The 22,189-nt window shown below is 54.0% G+C and overlaps 1 protein-coding gene across 7 annotated transcripts; it reads left to right on the top strand.

Annotated features, from left to right (window-relative positions):
• Positions 1 to 715: 715 nt before the first annotated feature.
• ZNF775 (zinc finger protein 775) lies at positions 716 to 21,786 on the top strand. Of its 7 annotated transcripts, none has more exons than XM_070457100.1 (4): positions 716 to 814; positions 8,488 to 8,613; positions 10,221 to 10,292; positions 19,513 to 21,786. In XM_070457100.1, the coding sequence occupies exons 3-4, from the start codon at positions 10,265 to 10,267 to the stop codon at positions 21,024 to 21,026; spliced, it is 1,542 nt and encodes a 513-aa protein (XP_070313201.1). In that variant the 5' UTR covers positions 716 to 814; positions 8,488 to 8,613; positions 10,221 to 10,264; the 3' UTR covers positions 21,027 to 21,786. The 7 variants fall into 7 exon arrangements, with proteins under 7 accessions (XP_070313201.1, XP_070313189.1, XP_070313228.1 ...); XM_070457088.1 differs by lacking the exon at positions 8,488 to 8,613 and adding an exon at positions 3,311 to 3,372; XM_070457231.1 differs by lacking the exon at positions 8,488 to 8,613 and adding an exon at positions 11,086 to 11,150 and having other exon boundaries at positions 800 to 814; positions 19,516 to 21,786.
• The last annotated feature ends 403 nt before the right edge of the window (positions 21,787 to 22,189 follow it).

Here is a 22,189-nt window from a genome sequence, read left to right as displayed (position 1 = left end):
CTCCACCCAGGAACGTTAAGTCACTGTTTCCTCAACTGCAGGGCGAGGGGTTGGATTTAATGATGTCTAAGTCTCTCCTGGAAACCCCGGGGTCATTTACCACGCGCCTATGACGTGCCTAGGGCCGCGCGTGTGCGGAGGGCGATATCTCTCGGGTCACTCGAGACGCGAACATCTCTAACACCTGGTGTGCTGTCGTGCAAAGTGCCACCACCATGATACATGCACACTCGAGTGTGAGCGTCGGAGCGGGCTCCGTGTGTCTTTTTTTTTTTTTTCCTCCAGATCCCGGCACCTAGGGCGGTGCGGCACGCAGCTGGCGTCGGGCCGAGTGGCCCAGCGACTGGATTGGTTTCAGAGCGCGCGTCTGCGGGGCAAGTACCGGGAGGGGAGAGCTCGGCGGATAGGAGGAGCGGGTGCTGCGGCACCGTCAGGTCACCAGTCACCCGGCGTCGCCCCATCCCCCCTTTCCCATTGGGAGACCAGAGCCCTGCGCCCGCCTGGCGGCAAGCGCTTTAAAGTCAGGCTGGGCCGGTGCCGGTTTCACTGGAAGCGGGGTCAGCCGGCCCGCCCCAGCCATTGGCTCTGGAGAACAAAGGGACCGCCCCGCGGGCTGCTCCGATAGGGCTAAACTGGTCATCTGAGAGGCTCAGCCAATTAGACGGCGGGGCGGCCCCGGGGACGGCCGGGCTCACCAGCCAATGAGGGGCGCGGGCCCGCCCCGCCCGCCCCAGGACTGGCGGGGCTCGGGGAACGCAGTGCCCAAGTCGCCCCGGGGTGGCAGTTCCCGTTAACCTTAGCCACAAAGTCAAAGGTATTTATTTCCGTCCCCTCCCTCCGAGTCCCTCTGAATCCGGGCGGGGAGGGGCGTGCGGAGGGACGCGCCGCGTCGCGGACCAGCGCCCGGCTCCTCCCGCGCCGTTTCCACCCAGCCTCGGGCTGGGGGCGGCCTCCGGGGTCCCCCGAGCCCCCCGCCCCTCGCGCTCTCAGTCCCGAACTTTCCCCACCCTCGCACAGCTCCCCGGGAAAAAGGGGCTCGGGTCGTGCGTGGGGAGGGGCTGCAGGCCGGGGCAGAGCTGGAAGCGGGGGCGTGAGATCTGGAGAGGCGGGGAGGTGAGCTTGGGGTGGGGAGGACTGCCCCTCGGCCTCCCCCGCCCGCCTCTGGGCGCGCTCTGCCAGAGCCGGTCCCGAGGTTTGGGAGTGATGCCAGCCTCCCCCAGAGACCGAGTTCCTGCAGGGGCGGGAACCCCAGTGCTCGCGGCAGAGTGACACATAGTAGGTGCTTAATAAATGATTAAATGAATGGGCCTGAGCTTGGGGACGAGAACAATGAGAGGGAAGCACCACGGAAATCGAAGGGGTCTGTGTGTGTGTGTGAGGGGGTGTGTGTGTGTGTGTAGGGGTCTCCCCGAAACCTCCATTCCAGGAAGACGGGCACAGGAAGCCAAGATCTTAGTGGGGGTGGGGGTCGGCGCTGGGGGTTTCTTCCCTCCTGAAGGTGGAGTATATGGAGATGCGGTTCTCTCCAGCCCTTTGGGAGGATGGAGCCTGGTGCGTGCTTGGTCCTCCCGACCTGGGATGGGGTGTGGCCAAAGCCCCGAGGCAAGGCCCGTGATGGCCAGACTCCACTGTTAGGTGTCCATTTTGGGTCCCAGGGTTCATCTGTAAAATGAAGAGGTTAGAGGTTAGAGTCTCCTTTCAGCTCTAAGGTTCCCTGGTTCTGTGCTTCTAACTTGTTTCTTTTATTTAAAATATTCCTTTATTAACATTTTTATTAATGGTTTACAGCATGCTGGACCTTGTGCTGGGTGTTGGGGAGAGAAAGGCTCCCTGTGTTAAGATGTTTACAGTCATGCTGTTGAGGCAAATTATATTATTACACCATGTGGATGGTACTGGGTTGAGTGGGTGCACAGGTTAAATAGAGAAGGTCCTCACTCTGAGCCTGGTGAATCCATATGGGCTTCCTGGTGAAAGTAATCCCTGGTTTGGTCTGGGCAGAGAAGAGTTACGCAGGGGTATTCCAAGACTGATCACAGGTGTTGCAGACACAGCAAGGTCAGGGAGCTGAATTTGGGGACAGTGGGGTAGGTTGGTGGTGCAGTGAGGGTGCTCAGAGGCCAGATTTTAAATGGTCTTGCCATGAAATTTGTAGAAGAACCTGAAAGTACTGGGGACCCGCTGAAGTTTTTAAGCAAAGCAATATCATGTTTAAATTGTAATTTTAGGAAAATTGCTCTGAGTCTGGGTGGCAGATGGATTGGAGAGCAAGGTGAGTGGTAATATGGGTGCTGCTTCCAGGTGAGCTGAAGCTTGTAGCTGTGGCAGGTGTTGGAGGTGTTAAAATAGCACTAATACGATTTAGTGGCCTGTGGACTCTGAGGGCTGCCCTCTGCAGTAGTGAAAGGTGGTGAGAGTTTTGAGAGGCTTGGAGAGTTCCCCCCTGGAGGGGCAAGGGATGCCCAGGGCAAAGTGTAGAGCTGGTCCGTGCACCCCTTGGTGCAAGCTTACCCCCTTGGTGAGGGGTAAGCTGTGGAATCTCAGGTTTCCTAGGATGGGGGTGGCCTGCAGGGAAGTAGCAGACAAGCTGTGCAGAAGACCTGAGCTCTAACTCATCCAAAAAGGGGGAAACACTCCTTATCCTTGCCAAGCTCCTGTGAATATAGCGAGGGATGGAAAAGCGTTTATGAATTAAAATGTGATAACTGTTCAAAGTGTTGTTAGCAGCTGGTTTCATCCCTTGCCTTCGGTCAGGTAACTGGGGTCTCCAAACCCTGGCAGGCTCTTGAGTCTTGGACTGGGGCAGAAGAATATGGGTGCTGCTCTGTCTTCTGAAGGGAGATGGGTGAGCAACGACTGGCGATGTGGATGCCATGGGCGGGGTCAGGCCTGGGGCAGGGAGGCGGGACGTGGGACGGTCCCAGCAAAGGTGTGCATGTTGGGCAGGGCGGGTGGGGCAGGAGTCCCGGAAGGCGGTCCCTTGGGGACTGGTGTGGGGGTTGAACCCAGGACCTCTGGGAGGTGGGCAGGCATGATGGGATAGGGCAGCTGCCCTGGCCGGCCGTAGACCTGGTTCCCAGGGAGTGTTGAGACTGAAGTCCCTAAATTGGGCTATTCCTGTCAGGGCAGCCGTGAGGTACCGTTCTGCAGTCCAGTTGAGAAGCAGGGAGGGGGTGACGGCCATTGAGCGACCTAAAAAGAACTCCTCTTGCACCTCATGAACCTTTCCCAGAGTCCTTTCGCAACGTTTGCCCGCACTGCTTGGCGTAACAATTCTACACAGAGGACCAAGTGTGATTTCCCTTTGCAGATGGAGACACTGGGGCCCAGGGAAGGAGACTGGCTGGTCCAGGGCCACCTGGCTAACCCGAAGTAAGCCCGGTCCCCAGGTCCCAGGCCTCCCGGTCCAGGGCTCCTCCTCCTTCCTACCGCCTGGTCTCTCTGTGGGATGCTGGCCTGCCCCACCCCCTTGCTGCCCGCCTCTGTCCCCTCTCCTGGGACTGAGGACCACGGTGTTTGGGAACCCGAGGCCTGAAGATGCTGGTGTAGGAGGAGGGGAAGAGAGGGCACCTAGAGGCCCTAATAGTAGGCATGCAGGGGGACACCTGATCCAGTGGTGAATAGATCCCAGGAACGAGGGAGGAGCAGGGAAGACGATGAGACCGGAAGATGGGGGTGGGGGCCCTGGAGGGGCTTGGGAGGTGCTGTGGGACTTGTAGAAAGATGCTGGGCGTGCCTGATGCTGGCACGTGGGTTGGAGGCAGGCCTGCAGGTGGGGGCGGAGGTGATGCTCACCAGGTCTGCCTGTCTGTCCTCAGTACGGGGCCCTAGAAAGTGGGAACAGCAGTTACCCTGCCTTTTTGATATCATTTAAAAGCCACTTGTTGGGGATCGATCTGTGTGTCCTCCTCGGTCATAAACTCTGGAGGAGAGGGAGGTGTGAGGTCTGGTGGATGCAGGGATGGGAGTTCAGAAAGGGTGCTGATTATCCAGGGGCCAGCCAGAGACCAGGCCTCCCGCATGTGTGGCCTGCCTGGGATCGGCTTTGGAAAAGGGCCTGGGGGCTGTCTCCTGGGAGACAAAGGCTGGACGAGCCCCTTTCCTCCCAGTACTGTTGGGGTGTGAGGCCCCCGGGCTCGCCTGAGCTGGGCCGGCAGAGCGTCCAAGGCTCTTTAGTCCAGCCCCCTGCCTGGCACTCAGGCCCGGCCCCACTCAGCCCGGAGGAGACCATCCTCCTGGCTCAGCATCCATCTCCTGGGCGAGGTGGTACCTGGAGCTGCCCTGTGGAGCCTGGCTCCGCAAGCAGCCTTGCCCCTGAGAGCTGTCTGCTCTCTACTCCCCTGGGAGTCCAGCTCCTGTTGCTGAGCAGAGTGTGAAGTTCCCATGTGGGCTCCAGGGGCCTCTGGAGACTCTGAAGCCGCATGAAGAGGTCCAGTTTAGAGTGAGCCGGCAATGAGGGTTTCTGGGGGGAGGGCTCAGAACCTTCCGGTGTGGGTTGTTCTCAGGTCCTGGTGATGGGAGAGAAAAGACGATTTATAGACTTTTAGGAAGTCGAGTGTTTCCACACCTGATGTTGGCAGCAAACCCCCACAGCAGGCGTTTTCCATCACCTTCACCACTGGGAACCCAGGCGGAGAGGAGCAGTCATTTGCCCAGGGCAGCGGGGCTCGAACTCAGGGCCCCTGATTCTGGGTGCGGGTGTACATGGGCCTGAGTAGGGGGCAGCGCTGGGAGTGGACTGCAAGGGGCAGATTTGGAGGCTCAGCTTCCCACGGGAGGGGGCAGCAGTCTGCTGTCGCCTCCTAGCCTGACCCCTCCAGCCTGGCCTTGGGTCTCGGGCTGCCCTGGCCTGCTGGGCACAGCCTCATCTTCTTTCTAGAGCTTTCTGAGCCCTTCCAGCTTCTCTCCATGCTGACTCACACCGCCCCTGCCCTCAGCTCACCCCACAGGCAACCCAGCAGGTGACTCTTCCCTATCCCCACCATCGCTTTCCAGCTCCCTGTGGCCTCGGGGGCCCCCCAGTTCCATTCCTTGGAGCAGTGGACCTGGAGGGCTGGTCGGAGCTCCTGAGGACACTGTGTCAGCAGGGAGTCACGTTGCTCTTTTCTCCAACAGTGAAAGGATAGTGACTTGTGCTCGTGCGGTTCACGGTGGCTCACTTGTATCTCTGTGGATCTGTAGGGCTGTCCATGGGTTTCTTCGTATTTCAGTTTCTCTGTACTTTGCATGTGCAGTTTTGTAAGCATTCTTGTATGTGTGAGTATCTCTGCATTTCTGCATCTTTAAACTCGTGTGTGCTCAGCCATGTTGGATGTGAGATAAGATTATATCTGGATGTCTTTGTGTGCACTGAGTGTTCAGGTCAGTTTCTTCTCTTATGCCTATGATTGTATTTTATCAATATCTTTTTAGTTGAAGTATAGTTGACTCACGATGATGTAATTTCTCTTGGACAGCAAAGTGATTCAGTGATACATATATATAAAATGAAGAATATATATATATATATGCATGCATATATATATACGTCCTTTCTTTTACTATTTCCCACTGTGGTTTATCACAGGTTATTGGATATAGTTTCCTGTGCTCTATAGGAGGACCCTGTTTTTTGTTCATCCTCTATATAATAGTTTGCCTCTACTAATCCCAAACTCCCAATCCATCCCTCCCCCGATACCCTCCCCCTTGGCAACCACCTGTGACTGTAAACTTTAAATAAAACATCCATTGGGATGAACTGAACTCCGTTTCCCAGGCAGAGGACATTCATTAGCTCGTCCTGAGGTGTCTGTCGTTTGTGATGAAGCCCTGGGGTCAGAAGACCCCCCTCATCAGTCCTCCCATTTCATGCATTCATTCAGTATAAACCGAGCACCTTCTCCTTCTTGGGCCCAGGCAGGTGGGGACCACCCCCACCCCCACTCCCTGGAGCTTTATATCTCGAGCAGAACTTTGTGAACTTGGAAATCTTCTCTTCCGTTGGACGTTATGGTAGCTCTAGCCACATGTGGGCGTTGAGCACTTGAAACGTAGCCAGCATGATTGAGAAACTGAGTTTTTAACTTAACTTATAGACACTTAAATAACCACATGTGAGTACAGAGGGCAAACGCCTGAAAATGAGGTCCTGGCAGCTTAAGGTTTGGTGCATCCCTCACCTTCTCTTAGAGGCAGCGTGGTCCAGGAGAAGGCGCTCTGACTGGGTGGGCCCCCACCCACCTGGCCCATCCCAGCTTGTTCGGTTCTGGCTGCAGCCCTTCCTAGCTGTGTGACCTTGAGCAAATCGCTTAACGTCTTGGAGCCGGAGCCGTGTATCCTTAGAATGAAGCGGGTGATGCTTGCTGAGTGCTTGGTACACAGTCCGTCTCCCGGTCCCTACTGAGTCGCTTGGCTGGCCAGCCCCTCTTCTTCCCAGAGCCAGCTCAGTACTGAGGTGTCCGGGGAAGCCCCCGCGCCCCCTCAGTGAGTGAGGGAAGGACAGACAGGGTCTGTGTGTCCCCGGAGGACTCTGAGAGCGCACTGTCAGGGTGGAGGCTGGCTGGCCCATCCCCAGCTCAATGCTGGCCTGCGCTTCTCCCTGCGGGTCTTGACTGCTGGTATGAGGGCAGAGGAGCAGTCGGCTTGATGGGGAGGGTACCTTGAGAAGACTGCCCTCTGTCCACAGTTTCCCATGGGGAGGGGCTCTGAGCAGAAGTGAGCAGTGGGCAAGGACGAGGACCCGGGTGTGGCCCTGAGGGGAGCCAGCCTGGGAGCTGGGCTTTGGCCAGAGTTTGGGCGGTGCCACCCCGGAAGCCTCAGTTCCCGGTGGAGGGCACGTGGCCAGTCCTGCTCCACTGGTGACAAAGGCCACACGAGGTGCCGTCTGCTTCTTCCCCACCTGGGGCCTGAGTCTGTGAAGAGAGCTGTCCTGGGCTGGTGGGAAAGACCCAGGGCCCTGAGATCAGGAGGATGTGGCCGGGTGGCCTGGACGTGTCCCTGCATTGACCGTTCTGGCACATGGGCTTTGTCCACCCCCTGGCCGCTGTGTACCTCCCCTTGCTCAAATTCCTGCTGAGCCCAAAGCTCCTCTGTTCCCTCCCCTGCCCCACCCTGACTGCAGCCCCTGCTGTGGACCACAGTCCCGATTCGTGTGGCCTGGCGGTTGTCATGGCAGCTGCCCAAGAGGCCTTCCCATCCTGGGGCTCTCATCCCCACAGGGGCCTGACCCGGAGCCGAGACTGGGAAGGGGGAGGTGACAGGGCCCTGTACCGAGACCTGGCCCTGGTGGGTGTCCCGGCCTCCATGAGAGCTGCCAGGCAGGGAGGGGAGAGGTCATCAGAGGCCAGAGCTGGGGCGCTGGTGGATGGGGACCAGTCTCCCCACTGCCGGGGTGTTCTGCTCGCCGGCTCCCTGGGCGTGTCTCCCTCCAGCCAGCTGAGCGATGTGTCTCGTGGGTGAGAAGGGGCGGGCAGTGCCATGTGGCCGGGCAGGGTGTGCCGTGGCCTGGCCGTCCTGGAAAGACACCGCTACACACTGGGCCCTTCTGAGGTCTGGCCGTCTCAAGGGTTTGCCTGCAGGACTCCTGTCGGCCTGGGTTCCAGACACATCCGCCCTGAGCACGCAGGTGGAGGCGGGCCCCCGAGACACAGCCCCTGGCCCTGCGCCTGTCCCCTGGGCCCTGCCCTCTCCTCTCTCCCTTCTTCACCTCGGCCCATGAGGGTCCCTTCCTTCCATTTCCACTTCTGGTCTTTGTTGGACCATGAGCAGTTTGGTGACACTCCTTGGACTGGTCACCAAGAATCGAAGCCCTTCTGCCATCTGAGATGATTTTGAGTTCCTGGATATCTCCTAAGACAGAACGGATCAACCAGGATAGATTTGATTTGGCTGGAGAGACCTCAGTTGTGTTGTGTTGTGTAGGAGTTTCATAAATGAAGCCAAGACCCACCTGCTGTCCTTGTCCTGAATTGTGGCCCGAGCCTCCATCCTCCATCTGAGAGTCCCTGTCACCAGCTCCCTGAATCTCCTTGGGCAGACATTGACTCTCCGGTTGATGAGAGGCTGCCCACAGTGTGGGATGTAGAGTAACCTGGAGGGAAGAGGTGGTGCTAAGGCAGGCGCACCAGCATCCATCAGGGGCCCTTAGGGGGTCTTTCTCTTGCCCTCCTTTGTGGCCCTCTTTCTTCTGTACCTCAGGCAGGTTTCAGCATCCCTGAGAACCCACAGCTGGAATATGTAACAGACCTGTGTCAGGGAAATAGAGTTAAAAACAAAATCTCCTCCTTACCCTGGAAAGCTCTGCACCAAGATAGATGGGAAAGAAAACAGTTTTGTTAGTGGATAAGTATTAATCCAGCAAGATGCATGTTACGGGCGATGCACTAAGAGACGGCAAAGACAGAAATGTCATAGCCCAGCAGTTGCGACCTCACTACATACAGGTTCTTGAGAGAAAGTGTAACCGGTTGTGGGTGAAGGGACCTGATAGCACCATTCATCACACAGAGTTCGCCCTACATTCACCTGGAATTGGCGGCCACTCAGGAGAGCTAACTGCCTTCATGCAAAGGAAGCACACACTTCCTGGATCTCCGTGACGATGGGAGGAGGCTTGCATCTTGGAGCTGCTGAGTGAGGCTCCCACCTCCCAAGGGAGGGGACACTGGCTGCTGTTCCCTTGATGTTTGCGCTTCAAAGAGATGGCTCCCAGGTCCTTGAGAAAGGGTCCTGGCAAGACACTTCGTGAACTTTTCAAAAGATTTACATATACCTAGAAGGGGCAGAGAGAGGGCTTTCAGTTAAAAGTTTTTTCTAAAGAAAATGCAAGAAAGGGGAGGGAGTCTCTTTCCCTTTTCTCAGCAGGGAGAGACTTTTCTATCAGATTTGTGTTTCCCTGACACCCCTGACCCCCCCACTCAGATTCCCAGCCTGGGTCCCTGCCCTGGAGTAGCTGCTGGAAGGGGAGAGGACTTGGGAGAGAGAAGCGAGGAGGCTATCCGGGGCCCGAGGTGCAGAGCAAGGGGGGTCTGGGGCCCCTGTGCCTGAGTGGTGGCCAGGCCCAGGTGTGTGGGGCAGAGGCTGGGGCCCATTGGGAGTGCAGGGGGGCCAAGAGGGGTACTGGTGCAGGAAATGAGATCCATGTCCTCAGGAGGGCCTGCCCACAGCTGCACAGGGCAGCTGCCGCACCTCTGAGTGCCCACAGCTGGCTGCCTGTTGGTGCCACACACCACCGTTTGGTGCCAGCCCCCGGCATGGACGTGTTGGGGATAAGCAGATAAGGAAATACCCTATCGGATGGCGGAAGTGTCAGGGAGGAACGGGAGGTGGAGCCAGGGTTGTGATTGTACACAGGGTCTCCTGGGAAGACCACTCAGAGCAGGTGACCTTCGGCCCTGGAAGGGGCAGCGGCCACACAGGGACCTGGGAAGGGGGCGGCACCCCAGGCAGAGGCGACAGAGCAGCAGGACCTCGTTCTGATCGTGTTCCAGGCACCAGATGAGCCAGTTGGGAGATGCACCAAAGACCCAAGCTTAATGCTTACCATGAGCCTGGAGTGGTGGGCGAGGGACCAGGCCTCTGGGATGGTCCCCTACCCCGGGGGCCGGGTGGGGGAGATGGCAGGGAGGCCCTGGGAGGGTTTTTCACTGGGACATGGACAAGAGCTTTGAAGGACAGAGGGCTGGTGATTTTGGAGGGACAGTTCTGACCACCCCCCCACCAGGGTGTCCTCGCGCCCACGAGAGGGGATCTCTAGACTTATTTGAGTTTCCTGGTTCTCATGTGTGGCCTCCTGCATGCCTCACCCCGCAGGTGTTGAGTGTGTGGGCATCAGGCTCTGGCCTGGGGGTCAGAAACCCCAGGACCCTGCCCAGCTCTGCCGTCCGGCCACCTCTATGAGTGGGTGCATGTTGGGGGGCTCAGGTTTTTCCTTAGAAAGTGGGAATTGTACACATTTTACTTGCTGAGCAGGTATATCTGTGTGCTCTGAAAATTCCTGCACGTTTCAACAGAAGCCATAGTTAGAGAGACGTGAAAGAGAGGGACTGAGGACTTCCCTGCTGGTCCAGTGGCCAAGACTCCACGCCTCCACTGCAGGGGTCAAGGGCTGCATCCCTGGTTGGGGAATTAAGACCCCATATGCTGTGTGATGTGGCCAAAATTTAAAAAAAAGGGGGACTGCCCTGTGTGCGGTCCATTTGTCTCAGGCCAACCCTCTTCTGCTTCCATCCCACCCACAGACGGCCGGGCAGGGAGCTGGGCTGATGCAGACAGGCCTCTGGGGATGGAGAATGGCCTGGTTGGCGGCACAGGTAAGAGCAGGTGGGCAGGTGGGAGCCCTCCGCATCCTCCTCCCCAGCCCTGTCCCTCTGCAGCTGAGCGGGGCTTGCTGGTGGCCAGTAGACCCACAGTGTGGGACCAGGACACCAGGGTCACATGAAAGGATGGAGCAAACACAGAATAGGGGGCTAAGAGCTGGGCAAGCCCAGCCCCTGCTTGCCAGGCTGGGGCGCGGGCACACACACACACACACACACACACCCCTGACACACACACACACACACACACACCCCTGACACACACACACACACCCCTGACACACACACACACACACACACCCCTGACACACACACACACACCCATCAGTGCTAGATCAGGGAGGGCACGATGTTCTTGCTGGTCATGTACTGAAAGCCAGTGCTCTGGAGAGGACACGTGGTTAGAACAATCAAGCCTTGCTGTCTGTCTGTCAAGAGAGTGTCTCCATTTCAGTCCATGAAAGCTTCCTGGGTCTGTCTCAGCTGATGCACTCAGAGCTGGTGGTGGGGAAACACAGCAGTTAGTCCTGGTGTCTCCCGGGCAGGGGGCGGGCACCACAGAGAGTGGGAAGTGCCCTCTGGAGACCCCCTCCCCAGCTGCTCGCTTCCTGCTTCCAGGATGGAGCAGCCCCGGCCCGAAACCTGCTCTCCCAGTCTCTGCAGCAGGCCCTGCAGAGGGTGCGGCTGGGCCGATAGGATCTCTGAGCCCAGGAGAGGGGACGGGACCTGGGTGCTCTGCCCCTCGTGGGCACAGTGACCAGGTTTCCTTATCTCCTTTTCCCTCCAGGGGAGTTGCCCTGAATGCCCCAGAGCAGCCCCCGCCCCCAGGACAATCGCTACGGTGGACCTAAGGTGAGACAAAAATCAGGCAACAGAATAAGAAAGAAACAAAACACTGGCTCACAGGGGGCCAGTATGCTCTATACATGCTGCTGTTCTGTGACTGAGTCCTGACACCGGGCAGTGAGCAGAGCCACCCACTTCCCAGGCTGTCACTGTGAATGCTGAGAGCACTCGGGGTGTGTGTGTGTGTGTGTGTGTGTGTGTGTGTGTGTGTGAGATGCTGACATTATGGCACTTCCCAGGCTCTCACTGTGAATGCTGAGAGCACTCGGGGTGTGTGTGTGTGTGTGTGTGTGTGTGATGCTGACATTATGGCACTTCCCAGGCTCTCACTGTGAATGCTGAGAGCACTCGGGGTGTGTGTGTGTGTGTGTGTGATGCTGACATTATGGCACTTCCCAGGCTCTCACTGTGAATGCTGAGAGCACTCGGGGTGTGTGTGTGTGTGTGTGTGTGTGTGTGTGTGATGCTGACATTATGGCAGTTCCAAGAAAACCTAAGGCAGACAGTCCCAAACGTTTTAGCTGAAGGGCTCTTTGTTTTCCCCCCAAATTTTAATTTTTTAACACCAAAAACATTCTGCATTGGGGTATAGCCAATTAACAACGTTGTGATAGGTTCAGGTACAGTGAAGGGACTCAGCCATACAGATACATGTCAAACCTCCTTCCCATGCAGGCTGGCACATAACATGGAGCAGAGTTCCATGTGCTGCAGCAGGTCTTAGCTGGTCATCCATTTTAAATACAGCAGTGTGTCCATGACCTTCCCCAAAGTCCCTAACTGTCCCTGCAGGACCCTTTTGCCCACATAAACTCATAAGGGGGATCCTACTTCAGACACGAGCAGTGGGCTCCACCAGGCTTTCTCTGTCCATACGGCAGCTCCACCACCAGGAAGAGGCGGAAAAACCCGGGGGCCTGGGGACCCCTCAGGCCACAGCCTTCCAGGCTACCATGCCTGCTGGCCAGGCTGAAGGAATGACTCTTCTGGACAGTTGAAGGTTTCAACATTCCTGAGACTTTACCTCTTTTAAGTACCCTTTACTTTTTTATTTGTATTTGAATGTATTTTTAATACATTTGTGGTGAAACATACGTAACATGAAATCTACCACTTTTCCCACTTTGAAGGGTACAGTTCAGTGACAAGAAGCACATTCACGTAAAGGCACAGCATCATCACCATTCATTTCCCGAAGTGTCCCATAACGTCAGAACCTGTACCCACGAAGCAACAGCCCTCCGTTCCTTTCTGTTTCTTCTGAACCATGAAGACGTTTTAAAAATGATGCTTTTTTATGCTGACTGAGGAGCAGTACCCTGAGAACCGGCAGGCGGAGGCCTGTTTCCCTCTGTGTCAGTGTCTGATCCCTAGGGGAAGGTGCCCGGGACGACTGAAGTCACAGGTCCACACCTGCCATCCCGGGCTTCCTGGCCTCCCCACACAATTCAGCCACGTATACCCAGCTGGGCCCTGGAGCAGTGGGTGCAGGTATCCTCTGGGCTTTCAGGCTGCACTATACATCTGGCCAGGAGGGTGAGCCTTCTGAGGCATCAGCCAAGCGTGATGGATGTCAGGCCAGGTTTAATCAGGGAAAGGCAGTGGTTTTTGTGGGGTTCTGAGGGCATTCGTGGGCTTCCCTGGTGGTGCGGTGGTAAAGAATCTGCCTGCCAAACAGGAGATGGGGGTTTGATCCCCTGGAGAAGGAAGTGGCAACCCACTCCAGTATTCTTGCCTGGGAAATCCCATGAACGGAGGAGCCTGACGGGCTACAGTCCTCGGGGTTGCAAAGAGCTGGACACGACTTGGCGACTGAGCAGGCACGCATAGGGGGCGTGGGCGCCTCGTCACTTGGGCACAGGGGTGCCCCTCTGACCTGACTGTATTTGGGATTCACTACCCGACAGCCATCTGGACAGCTGGGCCTGTCAAAGACATCCACTGGCCAACAAGTCAGTGCATCTAAGGCAATGTTTTTATAATCGATGAAACTCATTACACATGCATTTTTGATCACTGCCAGTATACAATTTAAATCATCGCTTTCATTTTCAAATTACTACTCCTGATAAAATGATTTCTCACAACCAGCACCTGGGGAGGACCCATGGCATTGTTTTGCCAGGAGGAAAGTTGGTCCGTTATGGGTGCTTTTCTGTAAGGGAACCCCCACTTGCCTCCCCCAACTGCCCCCCCCCCCTCCGCCCCGGGTCACCACATTGGTTTCTATGCTCTCATGGGGCCAGTGAGGCTGTGGACTGGTGCAGAGCTCTTTGGTCTCAGAACTAAAGGCCACTGGATTAGAGGGAAGGTTTTCTTTTTATTTCCTAAGATAGTTAAGATTTACAAACTATAATGTTTGAATTTTTATGAGAATACTCAAATAACACGTACAAGGCGCAAGTCCCCCTTTCCTGTCCATCTAGTCCTGCCATGTATGGTCCATATCACCCGCCAGGTGACCACCATCTTGGGTTTGGTGTGAACTGGCCTGGATTGAGCATGTGAATATACACAGAGAAGTATGGCTTTATTTTCCATAAATTGGAGCAGACTTCTGATACTGATTTTCAATGTGCTTTTTTTTGTGTGTGTGTGTGTTGCTATTGTTTGTTTTCTCTTAAAATCTTTTGGAAATCTTTTCATATTAGCATTTATAGCTCTTTTCAGTCTCTGTATAGTTCTCCACATTATGAAGGGAGTGAACATTGTATTAGATTATTGTTGACAGGTAATTTGGTTGTTATCCTCCTTTTTTGCTTATTACAAACAGCACTTCAGTGAATATACTTGGACATTCCTCTTTGGACTCACATGTATTTCTTAGGATCAGTACCTATTGTGAAATTACTGGGTGGAAGAGGTGAAGGATTGTTTTCCTTTACTTGCTCAGTCAGTGTATCACTCAGTCGTATCTGACTCTTTGCGACCCCATGGGCTGCAGCATGCCAGCTTCCCTGTCCTTCACCATCTCCTGGAGTTTGCTCACACTCACGTCCATTTAGTCAGTGATGCCATCCAACCATCTCATCCTCTGTCATCCCCTTCTCCTCCTGCCTTCAATCTTTCCCAGCATCAGGGTCTTTTCCAATGAGTCAGCTCTTGGCATCAGGTGGCCAAAGTATTGGAGCTTCGGCATCAATCCTTCTAATGAAAATTCAGGGTTGATTTTCAGGGTTGACTGGTTTGATCTCCTTGCAGTCCAAGGACTCTCAAGAGTCTTCTCCAACACCACAGCTCAAAAGCATAAATTCTTCAGTGCTCAGCTTTTTTTTCAACATGACAGAAAGATAGAACATATTTATAATTTTAATAAGCACTGTCAAGTTATCCTCAAAGAGTCTGAATTCATTTATGCCCCCAGCATATCCGTGTTGTACTTATCCTCCTGTGTAGTTTCCATGTGTATCATGAAGTCAGGATATTATCAATTTCTTCAATATTTGCTGGTGTGATGGGTGAAGAGATGCTACACTCTTATTTGGCACTTTGCTAATTACTAGTGATGGTGAGCCTCTTTTCATCCATCTATAGGGGTCCTTTATATAAGTGAAAGTTGCTCAGTTGTGTCCAACACTTTGCAACCCCATGGACTATACAGTCTATGGAATTCTGGCCAGAATTCTGGAGTGGGTAACCTATCCCTTCTCCAGGGGATCTTCCCAAGCCAGGAATCAAATGGGGTCTCTTGCATTGCAGGTGGATCCTTCACCAACTGAGCTATCAGGGAAATTAGTCTATTGGTCTATAGTCCTTGGTCTATTAATATTAAATCCTTGGTCTACTATATATCTGCATATGTGTTCTCCTAGACATGTGCTCAGAGAAGGCAATGGCACCCCACTCCAGTACTCTTGCCTTGAAAATCCCATGGACGGAGGAGCCTGGTAGGCTGCAGTCCATGGGGTTGCAAAGAGTGGGACACGACTGAGCGACTTCACTTTCACTTTTCACTTTCGTGCATTGGAGAAGGAAATGGTAACCCACTCCAGTGTTCTTGCCTGGAGAATCCCAGGGACAGGGGAGCCTGGTGGGCTGCCTTCTATGGGGTCGCACAGAGTTGGACACGACTGAAAGGACTTAGCAGCAGCAGCAGCAGCAGACATGTGCTATCCAGTAGGTGGCCAATAGCCACATGTGGTTATTAAATGTAAGTTAATTTAAATGAAAGAAAAGAAGTTCAGGGCCTCGGTTGTACTCGCTGCATTTCCAGTGCTCTGGAACCATGTGTGGCTAGAGGCCACATGTATTGGGCAGCTTGGATGCAACAAAGCATTTTCACTCTTGTGGACAGCTCTGTTGGGAAAGGCCACCCCAAACAATCATTTCTACTTTACTCATATGTGGGACTTTTGTCATACAGGTGTTTTAAATTTATTTTTTATGTTTTGCATCCTATTTAAGAAGGTTTTCAATTACCTCTGGATTCTAAACAAATTCTCCTAATTCTTCTACATGTATTTGCTTCTTTTAAACCAGCACTTAAATCCATCTGGAACTGATTTTTATAAACTGTATGAACTAGAAACCTAACTTGAATATTTCCCCCAAATAATTAGTTTGTCCTAAACTGATGGATAGGCCAGCCTTTCACTGTTGACTTGGAATGCTACTGTGTATAATGCTACCGTGTATCACTTATCAAATGTTTCTGTTCTCTTGATTTATCTGTTGGTTATGTGTATTCAACATTTATAATTGTTTATTGTTTTTTGTTTTTTTTGGGTGGGTGAGACCCTCACTCACAGCCTCACCTTACCTGGCTCACTATGGAGCAGCCATATCAATAACAACTGCATCTGTCAAGACTTTTTAAAAATGGACTTCATTTTTTAGAGCAGTGTTATGTTTATAGGAGAAAATGCAGAAAGTTCAGGGAGTGCCCTATGCCCCCTCTCTCCAGTTTCTCCTATTAAAAATATTTTTTTTAAGATTTTTTTTTTTAATGTGGACCATCTTTCGAGTCTTTATTGAATTTGTTACAGTATTGCTTCTGTTTGATGTTTTGGTGTTTTGGCCATGAGGCATATGGGATCATAGCTCCCCAGGAACTGAACTTGCACCCCTTGCACTGGCAGGTGAAATCCTAACCCCTGGACTGCCAGGGAAGTCATTTTCTCCCATTATCAGCATTTTGCATTGGGTGGTGCGTTTGCTACAACTGATGAACCTTTGTTAATACATTTTTATTACATAAAGTTCATAGTTTGCATGAGGGTTCACTCTTTATGTTGTGCGTTCTGTGGACAAACGCTTAACATCCTATACCCACCACTATAGTATCATACGGAGCCGGTTCACTGCCCTAAAAATCCTCTGTGCTCTGCCTCCTTCATTCCTTCCCCCAGATCCTTCAAGCCCTGGCAACCACTGATCTCTCTTTTTACTGTCTTCATAGTTTTGCCTTTTCTGGAATGTCATATAGTTGGAGTCATACAGTATACCTTTTCAGCTTGGTTTCTTTCACTTAGTAATATGCATTTACATTTCCTCCATGTCTTTCCATGGCTTGAGAGCTCATTTCTATCGCTGAATAATACCCCATTGTAAGGTATACCACTGTTTATCCATCCCCCCACTGAAGGACATCTCTTGGATGCTTCTGGGTTTTGACTGTTACAAATAAAGCTGCTATAAACATCTGTTGGCAGGTTTTTTTTTGTGTGAACATAAGTTTTCAACTCCTTTGGGTAAATATACAGGAGAATGACTTGCTGGATTGTGTTGTAAGGATATATTTAGTTTGTAAGAAACTGACAACACTGTCTTCCAAAGTGGCTGTACCATTTTGCATTCCTACTAGCAGTGAATGAGAGTTCCTGTTGCTTCACATCCTTGTTAGCATTTGGCGTTGTTGGTGTTTTGGATTTTAGCCATTTTAACAGGTGTGCAGTGATAGTATTGTAGCTTTTAATGTTGCATAAGCCAAATTCTTCCTTGATCATTTTTAGAATTTGTGGGTGATTTACTACACAGTAAATTTTATAATTTACTTAACTAAGATTATACTGAATTTGAACATTGGTTTGGAGTGAAGAGCTTCTTATCTAGAAATATGATGTACCTGTTCTTTTATTTACATTTTTATTCATTCAATAAAGTAATAGTTTTCTTTATGTTTTGCTTATATATTAGGTATACTTACAGTTATTTTATTGCCATTTAAAAAAGTTATGAATTTTAATGTTTTTTAAGCTGGTAGTTTTGTTGAAACTTTTTATTTCTAATACAACCTTCAGTGGATTCTCATGTAAATGATAGTTATAGGTTAATAATAATCAGCAAATGACAGTTTTCTCTTAATCTCCAATATATATATATATATATCTTTCTTTTTTCTCCTTGTTCCTAACTGGAATAGGCTTCTAATCTTTTGCCTTCAGTTAGTACATTTGCTACAGTTTCTAGTGCAGCTTCTTTGTTTATTTTAGGAAATTTCCTTATGTTCCTAGTTTGCTAAGAGCCTTCTTCCTTTCTTTTTTCTTTTTCCCTCCCTCCCTTCCTCCTCCTAACTTCCTCTCCTCCTTCTTTTCCTCCAGAAATGATGTTGAATTTTATTGTGTGCCTTTTCCACCTCTATTGAAATGGTATAAGGTGTTTAATATTTAAAAAGTCAGTGTCATGAACTGTGTTGAGTCATCTTTGTTTTCCTGGGGAAGATCCAGCAAAGTCATGATAGGTTGTTCTCTTAACATTGCCGAACTTGCTTTGTCAGTATTTTTGCTTGTTTGTTTTTTTACCTCTACTCTCAAAGAAGGATAAACCTATAATTTCCTGCCTACCCAACCCTTGCCTTGTTTTGGGTCAAGTATCATGTAAGCTTCCCCAGCACACCCCCACCCCCCACCCCCCTGCCTGCCTAGTCATGGTCATGGTCTATGTAAGCTGGGAATAGTGCTTCCCTTGAAGTTTTAGTAGAACTTGTTTGTACAGTTAAGTGACCTGTTACCCATTTTTGAGGTCTAATTTTAGCTTTCTTTTCAGTCTCTTCTATGTTTATGCAGACATGGTTTCTACCTCCTCTTGAGTCAGTTTTGTTATTTTCTCACAAAATCATCCATTTTACATAGGTTTTTCAAATTGATAGGTCTATACATAGGTTTTTGGGATTTATCAGAATCCTTTTTGTATCTTTACATTCCCTTTATCCTGTAATCTCTGCTTTCATCTGTTTTAATTCTCTCCTCTTACTTCCTTTGGGTTTACATCATTGTCTTTTTAACATGGGCACCTGTTGTTTAGGGTTTCTTTCCTTTGTTCACAGTTTTTTTTTTTTTTGGCTGCACAGCATGTGGAGTCTTAGTTCCCTGACTGGGGATCAAACCCACATCTGCTGCTTTGGAAGCATGGAGTCCTAACTACTGGATTGCTGGGGCAGTCCCTGTTTCATCTATTTTTATAGGCCATAAATTTTTTATTGACATATAACACACAGAAAAGTACACAGGTCTCAGTCTCTATAAATTCTCAAAGTGAGCATGCCTATGTAACCAGCACCCAGATCCATAAGGAGAATATATCCACCCCAGAAGTGCCCCAGGCCCCCTTCCAACCACAGCACCCTCTGTCAGGGGCATTACTCTTAACTCTAACTCATCCTTTAGTTACCAGCTTTTGACCTCTGTATAAATGGAATTCAGATAGCCTGTATATGTAGTGTCTGTAGCAGACCTTTTCCATCAAGGCTTATGTCCAGGAGCCTGGAAGCAAAGTTCCCAGCAGACCTGAGTCTGGTCTAAGGGGCGGGTTAGTGACAGAGTGTGCCGCTGGTGTGTAGGCTTCCTTTAGTACAAGGACGAGGCAACACTTGACCTGTTCTGGGTGCTGAGAGCTTTCTGACTGGCTTTCTTGTTCTTCGTTTTGTTGCACCACAGCTGCTGCCCGGGAGCTGCCTGGCAGTGATACCGGGCTTGGTTGCCCAACCTCTGGGGGACTGGGCATGCACTCACCCAGCAAGCGCCCAGCACGTCCATCCTCTTAGGATGAGAACCAGATGTTTTGAAACTTGGCCACGTTCTGCTTGCTCCCGGGGTCGGAAGACTCCCCTGGATTGGCTTCTTTATCTTCTTTGCCTCTCCTGGGCCTCAGGGTAGAGGAGGCGGGAAGCAACGTGCTTGGCACCTGCAACACTCACCGTTTCTTTTTTCTCTGCCCTCCTGCACACTCCTCTGACTGTATTGTCCTTCCCACCCTCCCTGCTCTCTCCTTTGCCCCATTGCCTCTTCTCCCTTTACTATATTCCATCTGCATCCTTTTCTGCCCTGCTCTGCCCTCCTGATGCCCCCCCCCGCCCGCCCTTTGCCTCCATCCTAGGAGCACAGCACCCACCGAATGACTTTCCCTGACCTCTCTCCGTTTCCCCTGGCAGCAGATGGGCTGGTGATGAAGATCAAGCGGGAGAAGCCCGAGTGGCTGCTGCAGACGCAAGCCGTGCTTTCGCAGAAGGATAAGAACATTTTCCGGCCCTGTCGGGCGCCCGCACCATACCAGACGGCGGCGAGGAAGCCTCGAGCCTGGGGGCGCCCGGACAAGATAGGGGGTCCAAGATGGGCCCCTCCCCCTGAGCAGGAAGTGGGGCCGGCAGGCCGGGCCCCGGGGGCGGCTCCCGGCCCCCTGAGCCCGGCTCTTCCTGCCGGCGAGGGTCACTTCGTGTGCCCGGACTGCGGGAAGAGGTTCAGCTGGTGGTCGTCGCTGAAGATCCACCAGCGCACGCACACGGGCGAGAAGCCGTACCCGTGCGGCAAGTGTGGCAAGAGCTTCAGCCAGAAGCCCAACCTGGCGCGCCATCAGAGGCACCACACGGGCGAGCGGCCTTTCTGCTGCCCCGAGTGCGCCCGGCGCTTTAGCCAGAAGCAGCACCTGCTCAAGCACCAGAAGACCCACTCCCGGCCCGCCACCCACCCGTGCCCCGAGTGCGCGCGCTGCTTTCGCCACCAGGTGGGCCTCCGCATCCACCAGCGTGCGCACGCGCGGGACCGCCAGGTCGCCCGCGCTGGGCTGCCGGCGCTGCGGCGGGACGCCGCGGCCCCCCGGAGCCGGCGCCCGCGGCCGGGGCCCCAGCGGGGGCGCCCCGAGTGGGCCTGGCTGGGGCTCGGCCAGGGCTGGTGGCGCCCGCCCGGGGCCCGGCCCGCCGCATCCGGCGAGCCGCGCCAGTTCATCTGCAACGAGTGCGGCAAGAGCTTCACGTGGTGGTCGTCGCTGAACATCCACCAGCGCATCCACACGGGCGAGCGGCCCTACCCTTGCCCCGAGTGCGGCCGCCGCTTCAGCCAGAAGCCCAACCTGACGCGCCACCTGCGCAACCACACGGGCGAGCGGCCGCACCCCTGTGTGCACTGCGGCCGCCGCTTCCGCCAGAAGCAGCACCTGCTGAAGCACCAGCGCACGCACCAGCCGGGCGCCCGGGCCGCGCCCCGCCCTGGCCGCGCCGCGCTGCGGGCTCACCCACGCGCGCGCCCTGCGGCGGCCACCGCCCCGCCGCCCGCCCAGGCCGTCCCTGGCCTGTCGCCGCCGACCCGGGGCCCCTCGCCCGCCCGGGGACCCGGGGACCTGCCGTGGGGCCGGGCGCGGCCCGGGGCGCCGGGCGAGCCGCGCCAGTTCATCTGCAACGAGTGCGGCAAGAGCTTCTCGTGGTGGTCGGCGCTCACCATCCACCAGCGCATCCACACGGGCGAGCGGCCCTACCCCTGCCCCGAGTGCGGCCGCCGCTTCAGCCAGAAGCCCAACCTGACGCGCCACCGGCGCAACCACACGGGCGAGCGGCCCTACTTGTGCGCCTCCTGCGGCCGCGGCTTCAGCCAGAAGCAGCACCTCCTCAAGCACCAGCGCGTTCACCTGGGGGCTCTGGCGCCCACCCTCAGCGCCAAAGGAGACGCACTCTAGTGCGGCTGGACCCACGCAGGCCTGTGGGTGGGGTGGGAGGAGGCTTGTCTGGTGCGTGTGGGCGAGTGACCAGGAATGATGGCGCTTAGAACTGCAGGGGCTGACACCCTCTCCAAAGGTGCCTTCCTCAAGGCTCTGAGACCTGACAACAGATTCCAGGAGCCTCCCAAAAAGGGGATCGGGAAAAGTCCCGGGAAGGGTCGAAGGCAGAAATATCACATCCCGCACTGTGGAGCCTGGATGTGTCCTTCCTTGGAGGTGGGACCCCAGCTCTCAGGCACTGAATGAGGGAGCTGTTGGAGGCCCTGGGTGAGATGGCCCAGATCTGGACTGGTCAGCTGTGGCTGTCCAGGGTCCATCCCGGGGGGGTGGGGGGCGGAGTCTCAACAGACTGAGAGATACCCAGACGGGAGCTAGAAGCTGCAGCTGGGGAGGGGCGAGCATGTCCCCAGTGCGAGGCCAGTGCCCAGCACTTAATGGCCACTCGTGTTAGGAAGGCGTGAATGGCTTGATGGCCCTCAACCCCGAGTGCCCCACTGCCCTGGGTGCTATCGTGGGCGGCCTGACCCTAGGACTGTGGTGTGTGTGTGTGACGGTCGCGGCTGGTACTCGGAGGGTGGTCTCACTGGGGTTTGGTTCCTTGGGGAGGGCCCTGCAGAGGGAGGGTGCCCAGCGTGCTGCTCCTGCTTGGTAGGAGCTGCCTGGGACCCTTATTGATGATGATGTCGCAGAAGAGAGAAATGAAGGACTGACTGCCTCACGTGGTCTCCTTTTCCTTTCTAAGCCGCCCTCCTGAACTCCGGGTCCGTGTGTGCTGGGAGGGATCCATTTGTTCCCCACCCCGGCTGGGGGCAGCCAGTCCCAGTGGCCAGTTCTTGCTGGGGTTGGAGGGAAGGATTCTCTTCCCCCTTTCCCTCTCCAAGACAATTTGATCGCTTCTCACATAACCCCCTCGACCTCTAGGCCCCCCAGAGGTCACAGCTCACACCCTTCCAAAAGCAGAGTCTTCTGGGGCCCTAGTGCTAACAGAGAACCCAGGCCTCCAGCCCGACCGTGGTCTTGGACCACATCTTCCCACGTGGGAGAGGAGGGAATTGCCGAGGGAGTGGGTATGGGGGTACCAGGGTTGGGTAGCTGGAAAGTGGGAGGGGAGAGGGGGACCT

Source organism: Odocoileus virginianus, chromosome 1, assembly GCF_023699985.2.
Source record: "Odocoileus virginianus isolate 20LAN1187 ecotype Illinois chromosome 1, Ovbor_1.2, whole genome shotgun sequence".
Lineage (NCBI taxonomy): Eukaryota > Metazoa > Chordata > Mammalia > Artiodactyla > Cervidae > Odocoileus > Odocoileus virginianus.
The sequence above is the reverse complement of the archived record's forward strand: the minus strand, read 5'-3'. Positions and strand labels throughout refer to the sequence as shown.